At 29.8% G+C, this 15,191-nt stretch overlaps 1 protein-coding gene across 2 annotated transcripts; it reads right to left on the bottom strand.

Moving 5' to 3' along the window:
• Window positions 1–10,008: 10,008 nt before the first annotated feature.
• Window positions 10,009–13,975, bottom strand: LOC107013868 (protein HYPER-SENSITIVITY-RELATED 4-like). 2 transcript variants are annotated; one of them, XM_015213751.2, is made up of 3 exons: window positions 13,537–13,975; window positions 12,250–12,930; window positions 10,009–10,533 (listed from the first exon to the last, which is right to left on the bottom strand). In XM_015213751.2, the coding sequence occupies exons 1-3, from the start codon at window positions 13,879–13,881 to the stop codon at window positions 10,087–10,089; spliced, it is 1,473 nt and encodes a 490-aa protein (XP_015069237.1). In that variant the 5' UTR covers window positions 13,882–13,975; the 3' UTR covers window positions 10,009–10,086. The 2 variants fall into 2 exon arrangements, with proteins under 2 accessions (XP_015069237.1, XP_027771221.1); XM_027915420.1 differs by lacking the exon at window positions 10,009–10,533 and adding an exon at window positions 10,540–11,788.
• Between the last annotated feature and the right edge of the window lie 1,216 nt (window positions 13,976–15,191).

The raw sequence follows: 15,191 nt of genomic DNA, 5'->3' as shown, positions 1-15,191 counted from the left end.
ACTCTTAACAGTTGTGGATGGACTGATTTGGATTTGGAAACTAATAGATTTCAAATGCTTAGATCCCGGGCGGTAAAAAGGTTGCTTTGAATAGTAGGAAAATCAATGAATCAACTATACCTCAATCCGAACAATTCGAAAATGACTTCAGATTAAAGTATTTCACACGAAGCACTAAAATTTCAATACAGAGCGATTAAAAAAACACCTAAACCATCACTTTTTCGTAAGTTTCACACCTCAAGGCTCAACAATCAATGTTTCTCTATACTTACCTAAAATCTCCATAGTTCGTATCAAAACACATGGATATTGAGATAACCAAATAGCACAGATACGGAGAGATTGAAGTTAGGGCTATCATTATGCAGCGAGAGCAGAGTTAAAGCACTATAACTTAATTTACAGAACATATAAGACTCAGTTTTAGGTGAAAATTACCTCAATCAAAATCAGTCGGCCGGAAAATTAAATTAGCTGAACGGAGCCAAATCGGACAATAATGGATGCCTTCGATTCCGTGCATTTCATTCATCAATTGAACGGAGCCAAATCGGACAACAATGGATGCGCCGATTCTGTTCATTTCATTCATCAATTTGCTGAATGGAGCCAAATCGGATAATAATGGATGCCGCCGATTCCGTGCATTTTATTAATCAATTTGATGACAAATTCGCCGCCTGTGTAGAAAACTATTTGGGTTTACCTCTGATTATAATAAATATTTTTAGGTGTTAATAGTTAAATACTTTCTGACAGAGGACAACATTTTAAGTAAAAATATTTATTATAACTGAGTGAACATATTTTGAAGGGTTCTTTTGGCTAGTGAATGTTTGTGGTATGCACCAAATGTATCAAAAACGTCTTTTAGTTTTTAGCTTAAAATAAGTTAATTTAATAATTATCAAACATTTTAACAAATTAAAATTAATTTTTAAGTCAGTTTGATCAACTTAAAATTTTATTCAGCTCTAACAATAGTAGTAATCGGTATCGACTATTGACTACGTAGACTTTGAAACTTCCCTATATGTGTCCACAAGAATTTCCTTATAATTTACATCTTTTGCAAATATTAAATAAACAATTGAATGTTTTCGCTAGAAAATTATATTGTATATATAAATTAAATATTTTTCATGACATGTTTCTATTTACCAATTCATAAAAGGTAATATAGGGGGAAATGCAAAGTCAATATGAACATAGGTTATGTGTTTGCAGCCAAGGGTGACTTGTTGCTCTAGGGCCCACTTCAACTAGAAGCATGCAACTGTTCGTTGGTCGATGAGGATATTTTTGAAATGTAAATATTATTTCGATTTTAATTTATTGTCTTACTTTTCTTTATAATTTGTTATATATTATAAAATTATATTAACAACATTAGAAATTATAATAATTAATTACTTAAAATATTCGTTTAAATATATTTAAAAATTACATAAAATAATACTATAAATAAAATAATTAACAAATTTGAAATATTTATAAATCATATAAAAATATAACTGATTCTTCAAAATTAATTTATGTCACATAAATTGAGTTAGAAGGATTAACACATATTATTTGAAAATTTATAAAGTACAATATAAATCACAATAACATATATATATTCATTGGGTCAGGCACATATTCTCGGATTCCTTCTATCCATTTTTCCCAAGTTCTTGCTTGGATGTGAGACACACGACATATGTAAAAACTAATGATTAAGATTTAATTGAATAAACAAAATTAATTATTATTTAGATAATTAATATTTCATAAAAAAATAACAATACCACAATCATAACAATTTATTATCTTGTCACAAATATATTATTATAAAAATCTTTTTTTTATTAGTATTATCTTCTGATTTTGTCCATAAATATATTATAAAATCGTTTCTGTTTTTCTATTATTTTTTCTCAATAAGTATTTTTTTTTATTAATTATATGTAAACTAATTTCAAAGAGAAAGTTCAAAGTGCTATCTAAGATTTACTCTATTTTATTTTATTTTTAAAAATAAACTGAAGATAAATCCTCGTAGGAATTTTTTTATAAAAGCGAAAAGTTTTATAATATATTTATGGCATATTATATTGTTATGACTTATGATTATGGTATTATTATTTTTCTTATGAAATATTAATTATCTAAATCATAATTAGAATCTTATTTTAATCAATTAAATCTTAGACATTAATTTTTATCTATGTCATCTGTCATACATCTAAACAAGAACTTGAAAAAAATAAAAGGAAGGAAAATAGAGAAGAGTCGGATCTCATACGCTCATTTCTAACCAATCAAATAATTACAATACGTACTTTATTTCGCTTGCCTTGACCCAACTAATCATTGATTTTGAAAATAATAAATCTTTAAAGAAAAGATTATCCCAAACCATAAAAACTATGCCTCAATCTCAATTCTGAATAATTTTCAACGAACAAATAATGTAGGTCATGTAACTATTCCCTCTTTCAACCGAACTATCATTACATTGGAAAACAAACAACAAATAGTTGAAAATGTAAAATTAACGATAAAGACATAATTCAGATGTGTTTTTGGTATTTTGCTTCATTCAGAATGTGAGGCAAGTAAGTGTCAAAGACATATTTATAGTCTTTCTTTGGATAAATGAGGTTAAAGGACTGCATCTCAGATTTATGATCAAAAGATTTAAATTCTTGCCAAATCCACTTGAACTTGTGGCCATTATAAACATCTTTTACTTTCTCATTATGTTCCAACGTGACTTTGAACGAATTTTTCTCCTTCTCCGTCTTACTTGCTTTGACCTTACATTTTTGGGGAAACAAATTGTTGCACAAGTAGATCTCAACAGCTTCATAAACATTATTTTTGACCTTCTCATTATCTATCAATGTGTATTCATCAATCACCAACGTAAACTTTTTTGAGAATAATTTCTTGAATTTGGAGAAAAGAGCTCGATTGTTATTGATCAATATAACAAGGGTCAAGATCCCCCCAATTATTTGAATGGTAGAGTTTATTACGGCTAAAACCGCCATGGATTTTATGCTTAAGCTATAGAGTTCTTCTTCCTTATAATTATATATCCTTTTATAAGAGGAAATTTGGAAACATCAAGGAAATTGCTCAATAATTGGATTTATTTGTAAAGGTCGTGAGTCAACAATTTTGTTTACCCTACTTTTTAAGTCAACTCTAGCATTTTCTTCTCTCAGAAATGGCTCAACTTTGATTTTAAATTTCTAAAGTCACTCAACTCGAAGCTCTTTTTCACAGCAAGTCACTAAACTTTAATGTTTAACTTAAAAATCACTCAACTATGAATTTGAAAAATTATTTGTTGTGAACCAAGTGTTAGGACAGTAAAATGATTAGGTGTCATACAGAAGCTATCAAAGAAAATCTCGAAATACCACGAGTAAGATGACAAACAAGAAATATATCAAAAGACACAAAAATTTAACGTAGTTTAGTCAATCAACCTATATCCACAAACTAAACGTGATGAACAATCTATTATAAATATAAAAGTACAAAATATAGAGAAAAATAACGAGTTAGAAACCTAAAGGGATAAAAAAAATTGCCAAAAATTCCAAAGGGTACATCAATTTCTTTTTTAACCAAAGGGCCAAAATCACTGACCTATCACCGATTCTGTCTGAACTTTTTTTTTTTACTTTTACAAGAAATTACAAGAAAATCGCTGCCCATGCAGCATTTTCATTAAAAAAAAATTTATTCTCTGCCTAGGCAGCGATTTAGAGGAGAATTTCATTTTATTTTTTTTTTGGAAAATCGCTGCCAAAACAGCGATTTCTGTGGAACTCTTTTTGGTGCCATGCTAGGCAACTATTTTAGTTAATTCATTATTTTTTAAAAAAATTGCTACCATTTTATATCTTATAATTGTATTATGTGAAATCTTTATTAACAATTGTAATGCGATTTTTATTTTGACCAGAAAAACATACCAATATTTAATATGATTTTTTTTTAAAAAAGTAATTGGCAGAAAAATAAAATAAGAAACAAATCACTTTAAAAAAATAATTGGCAGAAAATTTAAATAAAACAAATCACTTTAAAAAAGTAACTGGCAGAAAATTAAAAAAAAAACAAATCACTCAAAAAAAAGTGCAGAAATCGCTATCAACACAACGATTTTCCAAAAAAAAAAAAAATTACCCACAAAAATCGCCACCTACAAAGCGACTTTCAAAATTTTTTTTTATAAAAACGTTGCTGTTGCAGCAATTTTAAATTTTTTTAAAAAAAAAATCCGCCAAAAACGCTGCATTGACAGCGATTTTCTTTTTAAAAAAAGAAAAAAAATATGGACAAAATCGCTGACCTATCAGCGATTTTTGAAAACAAAATCGTTGCATCAGTAGCGATTTTACCATTTTGGTTATAAAAGCAATTGATATACCCATTTATAATATTTGACAATTTTTTTTGCCCTTTAGGCTTCGGACTCGAAAAATAACCTCAACGGATTCACTCTGATTACATGGGAGGTTCACGCAAGTGATAAACGTATCAAATTTGTGTCCCACAAATTCTCTCCCCTAACCAAAACTCTCAAACTCATAGAATTACATTGTGAATGCTCATTAAGTTAGAAGGAACAAACCTCTTATTATAGAGTCTCAAACTTTTTTCTACAAGAAAATAACTAGTCAATCCACAACCTTTTCCTAAAAACTTTATTTATGGTTAAAAGAAAACTCAGGATAATTAATACCCAACAAATCTTCCCTTGACCTGAATTTATGATAAAATAAATTTGTCCGCTTTTTCACGTAATCTTCAATAAAGCCAATTCAAATATTTTCCTAAAATAAAAACCTTTTTATGATAAGAAACTCAAGACAATTAATATTCAACAATAAATAGATAGTTGTATTTACCTACAAACTAATAATTAATGTCGGATGTTTACGTTAAATTTTGAATTATCAATATCATATAAATGAGGAAAATAAAAGTCTATGTGGACTAAGTCAAATGATTAAGACATAGTTTGAATCGATAAAGAAATATGTGGACGTCTAATGTTCGAAGCGTCAATTTATTGCATTCTTCTACTAATAAGTTAAATTGTTTTATTTGTTCAAAAAATCATCTTTTACTTATTCAAATTTTTATTAGATCATTCCAAAATATTAAAGTCTAACTACATTTGAAAATAATAGTAATGATTTTTTTATTTTTTTTTATGTTATAAAACTTTTTAGTAACAAAGAAAATGGAGAACACAAAATTTGGCTAATAATATATTTAAAAAGTACTTCATCCGTTCAATATTGTTTGTTATGTTTTCTATTTTTAGAGTCAAACAATAAAAACTTTGACTAACATTTTAAGATGTATTTATTCATCATATTAAAATGCAAAAATTTGCAATTTATATAGTACTTTTCATATTGTTTTATAATATCTAACTTTTTTGTTTAAAATATCAAATTAATGTGATGTAATTTAGCTTTAAAAATTAGTCAAATTGACTTTAATAAAGTGCAACATGACAAATAAAAGTGATCAGAGGAAGTATTTATGTTTTTTTTCCTTTACTCTTTGTTACTAAGAAGTTTGACAATATAAATATTTTTTGTTCATTTCAAATATAGTTAAATTTAAATATTTTAAATATTTTGGGATGAACTAAAATTAAGTAAAATTTTTGAACAAATAAAAGAATTAGTCATTTGAAATATCTCACTTATCCAGCATATCAAATGATCTTATATAGTTTGATAATCATAATAGTGATGAATAGGGGAGTACATGGGTTAGTTCAGGTTTTCAAATATCAAATCAAATTATTTGTGTAAAAAAAGTTGAATTTATAAATCAAACCAAACTAATAAAACTTGGATTTTTTTAAACCTCGGGTTGGTTCAGATTTTTCAAATATCAAACCATTATGTCAAATTTTTAAATTAAACCAAACTAATAAATCTTGAATTTTTTTCCATATTTTTGGATTTTTATGGTAAGGTATGCATATAAACATATAATTAACTTGTGCTTCTAATATTTCCTTAGTCAAACCAAAATATAACTATCTAAGATGTTTATTGAGAAAATAAAATAAAATATGAGATGATTGATGACAGTAAAATATTCAATAAACATAATAATGAAATCGACATAAAAATAAAATATTGCAAAGCCATAATAGAATTATCATAATTTAAAATTACTAAATCATGCTAAAATAAATCTAATAAGTACTGCTACATGATTAAGCATTAAAGAAAAATTAAAATTAGAATATGTATTTTAAATGTATAAACCAATGTAAAACTTAAAACGAATATGCAACATTATTGTCATTCTTGAATTAATTTACATTGTTAGCTTATTATTGATTTCATTTCCAATTGAGGTTTATTAGAGTTATTTATATCCATGGACTATAACCTTTATTGGACCATCGAAATTCTAAGTCTCAAGAAACTTGAAAAACATGAGCGCTGTTTTTTTATTGCAGCTAACGCGCTTGACTAATAAGATAGAAAGGGCATTTCTCGCTTGTTTAGTAAAGTCAAGTTTTTGGCCTTATCTTGCAGGTGAAGACGACGTCGAGTTGACGGCAGGGAAAATAAAATGGAGCACCTAACAACGCATCTTCACAGACCAAGAACTACGAGATCACCCCTTTCATTCTGGGGTGACGGAGGGATCGTACCATTCTAGCCGTTTTTTACTTGACTCGAAATCGAAAGTTAAAAGATAAAAATTATGAAAACGTATAAGTAATATTTAGAAATTACATAAAGTAAATAGAGTCGTCAATATGGGCTAGGCCCGTTGGGCTGGCCTGGCCTAACCCGGGATTTAATAGGGTTGTGCTAAGATTTTTGGAACCCATATAAGAAAAGGACTTTTTAGCCCGGCCTGAATAAGGCTACTGATATTTTGGGCTTGAGAAATATCGATAGAGCCGGCCCATGGGCCAATAAAAATTAATTAAAAAATATAATATAATATTAAAATTTAAAATTAAAGAGAGTACAAACTTTAAACAATTAAGTTAATATTTCTATTTAGATATTTATACTTTTACTTAAAAAAATCAATGTATATCATAAAGATAATTTTATCTGTGGATTTGATAACAAGTAGTAACATTGACATCATGTAATATTATTTTGTCGATATTTACGATAATAATTTTTATTATAATTTATAATATAATTAAATAATTATTGAAAAATATAATTATTAAAAAAGTGGGCTGACACGACAAGCCTGTAGCCCACGTACTTGGGGGTTGGGCCGATCATTATCTGGCCAAAACCGAAAATGGGTTAGCCCGACCTGATCCGTAAAATATCAAAGCATGTATGAGTTAGCCCGGATGGGGTGGGCTAGTCCATATTGACAGGTCTAAAAGTAAACACTTTTATGTCTAAAATAAATTTTAAACACTCTATATATAATGTCGGGTTGGTTTGGTCTCGTGTTGACTTTTTTTTTAGTTAAAATCAAACCAACCTCAAGTATAGTCGATTTTTTTTTTCAATACCAAACCAAATCAAATCATAACTCGGGTTTTGATGATAGTTAAGGAACTAGGAGATTTGCTAGAAACTTATGTATACACATTTGTACGGTAGTTCCATTTGATGAGAACAATAATGAACCTTCTTTCCTTCTTGGGAAGGGACACTTCTCATATCGATTTTTGTTCAAGAGTTCATATCATCAATTAATTAGCTGAATAGAGCACAATCCGACAACAATGGATGCCACCGATTTCGTGCATTTCATTCATCAATTTGCTGAACGGAGCTAAATTGGACAATAATAGGTGTCGTCGATTCCCTGCATTTTATTAACAAAAAATTTGATAAAAACTTTGCCGCCGGTGGAGAAAACTATTTGGGTTTACCGTCTGATTTTTAGGTATTAATAATAGTTAAATACTTTTTGATAGAGGACATTTAAGTAAAAGTATTTATTAAAATTGAGTGAGCGTATATAATAACACTAGTACATATTTTATTTATATAAAACATTGTGAATATAAAGTTGGGAAACTTTCACAATAGCCACTTAAAAATAATTAATTACTCTTGATAACTATAGTTTGATAATTACCTTTGTAGCTACATGTTATATGGAGGAGAGAGGCGAGCGAGACTGGGAGAGAGAGGGGAAAAGAGTGGGAGAAATGTGAATTGTATATATATATTGGTTAGATAATTGTATATTATACATATATAATTGTATTTTTCTTTTAATTTTTTAATAGACTGTCTCCAATGATCATTGATATGAAAGAGTTACATTTTGAAGTTTGGCATACCAAACTTAATTCAAGATCTTGGGGAAGAACTAGAGTTAGATAAACTCTACAAGTTAACACCAAAAAAAAAAAGGGAGTCTAAGTTAGCTATTACTCTACTAACTTGACTCGTTGACAGAGTATACAAGGGGGTTCGTACATAAAATTTGAATCTTAACCTGTTGCATTCTGAAGAAAGGGAGCTCCCATCTATCTGTGTTAATTAATCCCCTAACTTCCTTCGGGAGACTAGAGAAAGAGTTGAACTCATGTATTTCATCAATGTTATAACTCCTGGATGCTAATATATCAACAAGTTTATTGGCTTCCCTGAAGCAATGACTGATGATAAATCCATGAGATTCAACTATTTGTTGTGCAACCTGAATTAATTTATCCAATATCCAAGGCGTTCTCCATTTATGCATTTAACTAAGAGCAGAGAATCTGTTTCTCCCCAAACCCTATCATAGCCTCTACTAACACACCACTTAAGACCATATAGTAGTGCTCGGGCTTCAGCCATGTTGCTAGTACCTTTGCCTAGACCTAAAGAGTAAGCAAACATCATGTTGCCTTGGTGGTCTCTGATTAACCCCCCTCCACCACAGTATCCTTGAACGCAACTTCCATCACTGTTGAGCTTAATACAATTTCTTGGTGTTTTGAGCCATTTGACTCTGATGGAAGTTCTTTGATTGATGTCCACTTCAAAGATCTGACAAAGGCTATTCCAGTTTTCCCCTATCTTTGTTTGACCAAAATTCTTCTGTGCAACCTGCAATAGAGTGTAAGTGATGTTAGTTTTGATTCTAAATAAAAAGAAGGCTTTACAGCCTCAAATTTATTGCTACACCTAGATCTCCAGAGTTCCCAGCAAATGATTGGAGGCAGAGCTTTAGAAATGAAAGCAGCAATGGGGTTTTTAGTCTTCAAATTCCACCAACTGAGTAATATCATCTTGAGCGTGTTATGCATATGTCCAATTCCCAATGATCCTGCTAAAAACTTCCAAATTCTTTTAGCTTGTAGACTTAGACAAAAGAGTGATCTACATTTTAAACATTTGTGTTAGAGCCATCAGAAGTGCAACAATGACATCCAGGACTGATACTAATTCCAAACTTTTTTTAGTTACTCTTTCATCAGTTCAAAGTCTATCGTAGGCGAGCGAGATCGAGAGAGGGAGGAGAGAGGCGAGCGAGAGAGGGCAGAGAGTGGGAGAGAGGTGAATTGTATATGTATATAATTGTATATGGCTGTATATTATACATATACATTTGTATAAATGACAAGCGAGATTGGGAGAGGGATGAGAGAGGGAGGAGATAGGCGAGCGAGGTAGGGCAGAGAGAGGGAGAGAGGTGAATTGTATATGTATATAGGCTAAAAAATTGTATATTATACATATTTATTTTTATATCCTGGCGAATTATACATATACAAACATGACTAATTATTCAAACTCGAAGTAAGTCCACATAATTAATGTATAATGTTAGTTGCGAGTGATAATTATAGCAAACTATATCTATGATGAGTAATTAAATAGTATAAATTTGCTTATCCGCGTAATTTTTCCTATAAAGTAATATTCTTAAGGGGGACATACATCTTACTCGTTTAATTCAGATTAATTAACAGGTATAAAAGTATATAAATTATATTCTAATCACGTTTGAGTGATAGGGATTCTCTCAGTATAGTTCTCGTATAATATTGTACAATTTATTAGATATATAAATTAGACAAACTTTTTTTTAAGTAGTTTCCCCATTTGGTAATTACTTTTCTTTAATCTCATTTTCAACATTTTCCTTCTTCTCATCAACAAATTCCAGTTGTGTTATTTCCAATTTTCTAGCCTTTTCCTCTTCATTCTCTTTTATCTTTTTATAAAGAAAATTAATCAACCCTTTAAGTGAATTCTCAACTTCATCTTCCTTCAACAATTGCTCTGCCACTTCTGCTGGTGTCACATTAGCTATATCAATCAATTCTTCGATTTCTTTGAACAATTTATGATCTTTAATCCCTAAGTAATTGTTAGCAAGAAGTTTGAATCCACAAGGTGTGCAATATGTCATGTGAATGTGCATGTCCATTCTACCAGGTCGTAACAATGCAGGATCGAGTTTCTCTATGTGATTTGTTGTGAAAATTATGATTCTTTCGTCTCCACAACTCGACCATAATCCATCAATAAAATTCAGTAAACCTGATAATGTCACCTGCAAAACAAATGTCATACTTCTCCATAAACTAAAATGGCAGAATACGTAAATAGATATTCAAATTTGACATCGGTTAATAAGTAAAGAGTTCAACTTTGAGTATGTCTATTTTGGTGCCACATCAGCATCGGGTGTCCATGAGATGCAATGGCAATGAGTTGGAGCGTTTAGTTGCCTGCATGCGTTGAGACAGTTGTAGTGTCTAAATCTTGTTAATTGAGGCCAAGTTTGAGAGTGTTTATAGCCGCAATTTTATTGTGTATACAACTTGATATAATACATAAATAGTTTCTTTAACTTGGGTACGAATCACGTTTATACCCTTCAGTTTTGGGTGTGCACAAGTAGACACTTAAACTAGTATAAAGTTGGACAAATAGACACACATGTCCTACATGTCATTTTTTGTCCTACGTGTACTGTGCCATGTAGGACATGTGTTTATTTATTTAAAAGTTGGATAGTTAAAGTGCATGTTTGTGCATTATGAAAGTAGGAGATCAAAGTTAACATTTGAACCCAAGTTTAGGATCTAATATGAGAAAAAACATAAAATCACCATTGAAGTTATTTCGAATTTTCAAAAAGACACTTTAACTTTGCGAGTATCCTATTACCCCCACAAAACTATCTAAATCTACAATAAATATACCATTTTGACTAATTTTAACACCACTCGTGTTATCACAGCATATGAACGCGTGAAGGACTGTTGATATAGCTTCATACCAATGTAAAATTGCCATTTGGCACTTCCAATTTGCCTTATTGAAAAAAAACTATAAAAACTCATGTATTAATTATTAATTTTTTTAACTTTATTAAGAGTAGTTTTAAATTTTTCAAATCTTTTTTCTCATCTTCCCTACCATCATTAGCTTACCCATATTTCTTGAGCATCCATGGCTTCCTTCATTTTTTTTTCTTTTTCTCTTTTTCCTTTTTGACGTTTTATTTATAAACTAATTTTATTCAGTTTTATTTTTTAAAAAAATAAATTAGTTTAGTGATTTTTTTCTCTTACAAATCAAGATTGGAATCTGGGAGTAGTTAAACTACGAAAAATTCAATTTGGAAGTAAGAGTTAGAGAAGGTGATGATTTAAATGTCAGATTTTGATACCATATTTAAGTATTTGGATTTTAATTACTTTATGGTATTTATTTTCATAAATAAATTAATTGATAGTAATTTGACTAAAACTTAACAGTGCTGCTGCGAAATCTGCTCAGCCACAATGGATTTGATGTTGCTGCAGCACAAAGAGAATGGAAAAGAATAACTCAATTGAGATGAAGAAGAAAGAAAAAAAAAAGAAAGAACAGAGTTGAGGTGAAGAAGAAAGAAAAAAAGGAAAAAAGAAATACAAAAAATTAGATGAAAATAATTAAAAATTATTTTAACACGTGACAAGTGATTATTAGTGCGTGACATATAAATATTTTTGTATAAGTGATATTAAGTGAAAAATGGGGTATATATTCTATTTTAAAATTGTTTAATGGGGTAATATGACACCTGTAAAGTTAAGGTGTCTTTTTAAAAATTCGAAACAACTTCGATGGTGATTTTATGTCTTTCCTCATCTAATATATGTATTATACCATTTTTTTCTATTTAATCATTTGGTATTTGAAACACACGTCTGATTATCCGAATTCATACCTAGTATGTATTGTAAGACAGGAAATGGAAAATAAAAAACTAGTTTACCTTGTGTTCTTGCATATGAAAACCATTAATTGAATGAACATGAGTAGCTCGATTAGCCAAGTTATCTTGCAAGTCGATGGTACAATCAATGTCCTCCACCACCAAAATGGATTTATTGGCTGTAGCAACCAACAACCTTCGTAACTCTAAGTTCCCCCTCAGCGAGGTCAACTCCAAATCATATATATCAAAGTTCAAATAATTCGCCATTGCAGCAATCAAACTAGATTTCCCGGTCCCTGGAGGACCAAACAACAAATACCCTCTTTTCCATGCCTTGCCAACTTTCCTATAATAATCTTTCCTCTTCACGAATCTCTCCAAATCCTTCAAGATCATGTCTTTTTGATCTGATTCCATCGCGATTGTCTCAAAAGTGGCTGGATGATTAAGATTCACCGGCTTCCACATTTCGTGTAAATTGTACATTCTCTCACAATCCACAGTGTGAATCTTGATCGTCTTGTTTACGTGTTTTTGCAATTTTGCTTCTTTCATTATGTGAGGCAAATACGAATTAAGTACAAGGTCCTTGTTTTTCTTGTGAAATGTCAGCTCAAAGGACCTAATTTCAGATTTTAGAGTGGAATTCATGTCCATGGAATTATAGAAATTTGTAGATTGTGTTTGTCTACAGAGCCAAATCCACTTGAATGTTTGTCCATTATAAACATCTGTCACCTGTTGGAATAAAACCTTGAGATTTTTTATCGTCTTCACGCGATCTATTACATTAAATTATCATTAGGGTAAATTGAACGCAGAAATTTAATTGAATTTGTGAATACAAGAAAGGCGACTAATTTCACTATTCCAATGGTGGTTGTTAGGAAAAAGAGTCATATGTCTGATAGACACGGACACTCAAAAATGTTGTTGTACCTGAGTTGGATCCTCTGCATAATTATTGAAGAATCTGACACACACCCGTCAATATTTATGAAGAGTTCAGGCAACATAGGTTCAGTTTAGACCAAACACTTTATGATAACAAATTATACGACATGTAATTATCATTATATATGTGTGCGCAAGACTTTAATTACCTCCTCACTATGTTTCATATCACATGTCTGATGTGGAGCTACTTCTAGTCTTAGGTGGAACATATCCTAAAAAATGTTGTCGCACCTGTATTGGATCCTCAAAACAAGCATAACTTTTGAAGAATCTAACACACATCAATATTTTTTAAAGAGTCAAAGTAACATATAGTTTCTATTTAGACCAAACCTTTAAATGATAACAAGTAACATGACATGCAATTTTATATGTGCAAGACATTACCTCCTCATTACGTTCCATGGCGATGTTGAAATTCTTTTCCTTCTCAGGCTTACTGATTTTAAGTCGATGAATGTTAGGTGATAACTTGTTGCCCAAATAGGTCTCAGCAGCTTCATAAATTTCATTATTAACAAGACCATCAAATTCGTCAATCACCATCGTTAGCTGATTTGAGAACTTGGTGAACATGTTTCTAAGTCCAAAGAAGAGATATTCATGGAGTTCCTGAGGGATGTAGTCATGGAATATCGAACGAACCAACATGGTTGTCGCAGCAACAGAGCCTATTGTCGATAATACAGTCTTGGCTAAGGCCATTTTCGATTCTGCTGATGAAGATGACATATTTTTAAGGGTTCTTTTGGCTAGTAGATGTTAGTGTAATGCACCAAATGTGTGGAAAAAATAATATTAACCAATATATTGATGCAATTGCATTTGAGGAAAATGGTAAATTTATAGCAAAATCATGTGAAGAAAAGAAATAAAAAATAGAGTGAGAAATTTGGCCAAAAGAAAATTGGAAAAAATTGCACCAAGACTAACAATAGTGGTAGTTGGTATTGACTATGTAGACTTTGAAACTTTAATACAATTCCCTTATAGTTTACGTCTTTCTTAGTCAATATTTGATAGTCTAAAATATCTTTCGTTAAAATATTATATTGTATATATAAGTTAAATATTATTTTTATGTGCTCTAGTATATTTCTAACACTCTTAACGATTTCTTTTACTTTTACCACTATCATCATGACATGTTCCTTTTACTCTTAGGTTGAATATTGTGTCTCTTTGAAATGTAAATAGGGGTGTTAATTAAGTTGATGAATCTATTCTATTTTAACGCGTTTGAACGAAGAAAATTAATCATTAGTCATGTTTTGACCCGTCTAAAAATATTATTCTATTTCATAAATTAATATTTTTTTAGGAACCTATTTTTCATTATTTTTAATGTATGAATATTAATAAAAAATTAATTACAAATTAAATATAATTATTATTTATAACCGCATATATATATATATATATATATATATACACACACACACAAACACTTCTCGTCTATAAATGATGACGTTGGCCTTTATTACTTAAGCATTTTACCAATTTTCAAATTTAATTTCTACAATTTATCAGTGTATTCGTGTATATATAAATTACATGTATTTGGTATAAAAAAAAATTGATACTAAATATTAGCAATATCCCAACATGAATTTGATTATTTTGTCATTATCAAATAACTCAGGAACCTCTAATGGATGAATTATTCACGAAATAAGAAATCATTGGTTCTTTAATCAACATTAAGAGTGTGTTTGGTATGAGGGAAAATGTTTTCTTAAAAAAATTTTGCCTAGAAAATGTTTTCCTGAAAAATAAGTAGATTTTTGACTTATTTTCTCATATTTGGTTGGTGAGTAGAAAATATTTTTCGAAAATGATTTTTAATATTTGCTTTATGAATGAAAAATGTTTTTTACTAGAGTAGAAAATAATTTTTGAAATCGAAAATACTTTTTTAAAAAAAATTAATTTTTTGGGGGGTGTGGGTGGGAGGGCTGAGGGTAGGGGGGTAGGGTGAAAAAATAAAAATTTGAAGTTAAAAATATCTTTAAAAAATAAAATTTAATTTTTTTTGGGGTGGG

This window comes from Solanum pennellii, chromosome 3, assembly GCF_001406875.1.
Source record: "Solanum pennellii chromosome 3, SPENNV200".
Classification (NCBI taxonomy): domain Eukaryota; kingdom Viridiplantae; phylum Streptophyta; class Magnoliopsida; order Solanales; family Solanaceae; genus Solanum; species Solanum pennellii.
Note: the sequence above shows the minus strand (reverse complement) of the source record. Positions and strands in the feature narration are given on the sequence as shown.

Bases quoted from the DNA above. Each gene is read 5' to 3' on its own strand.
- LOC107013868 (XM_015213751.2), bottom strand. From the start codon at position 13,881: ATGTCATCTTCATCAGCAGAATCGAAAATGGCCTTAGCCAAGACTGTA. The intron at 12,931-13,536 runs GTAATGTCTTGC...TTATTCCAACAG, and splicing joins CCATGGAACGTAATGAGGAG to GTGACAGATGTTTATAATGG. The intron at 10,534-12,249 runs GTAAACTAGTTT...TTTGTTTTGCAG, and splicing joins TTCATATGCAAGAACACAAG to GTGACATTATCAGGTTTACT.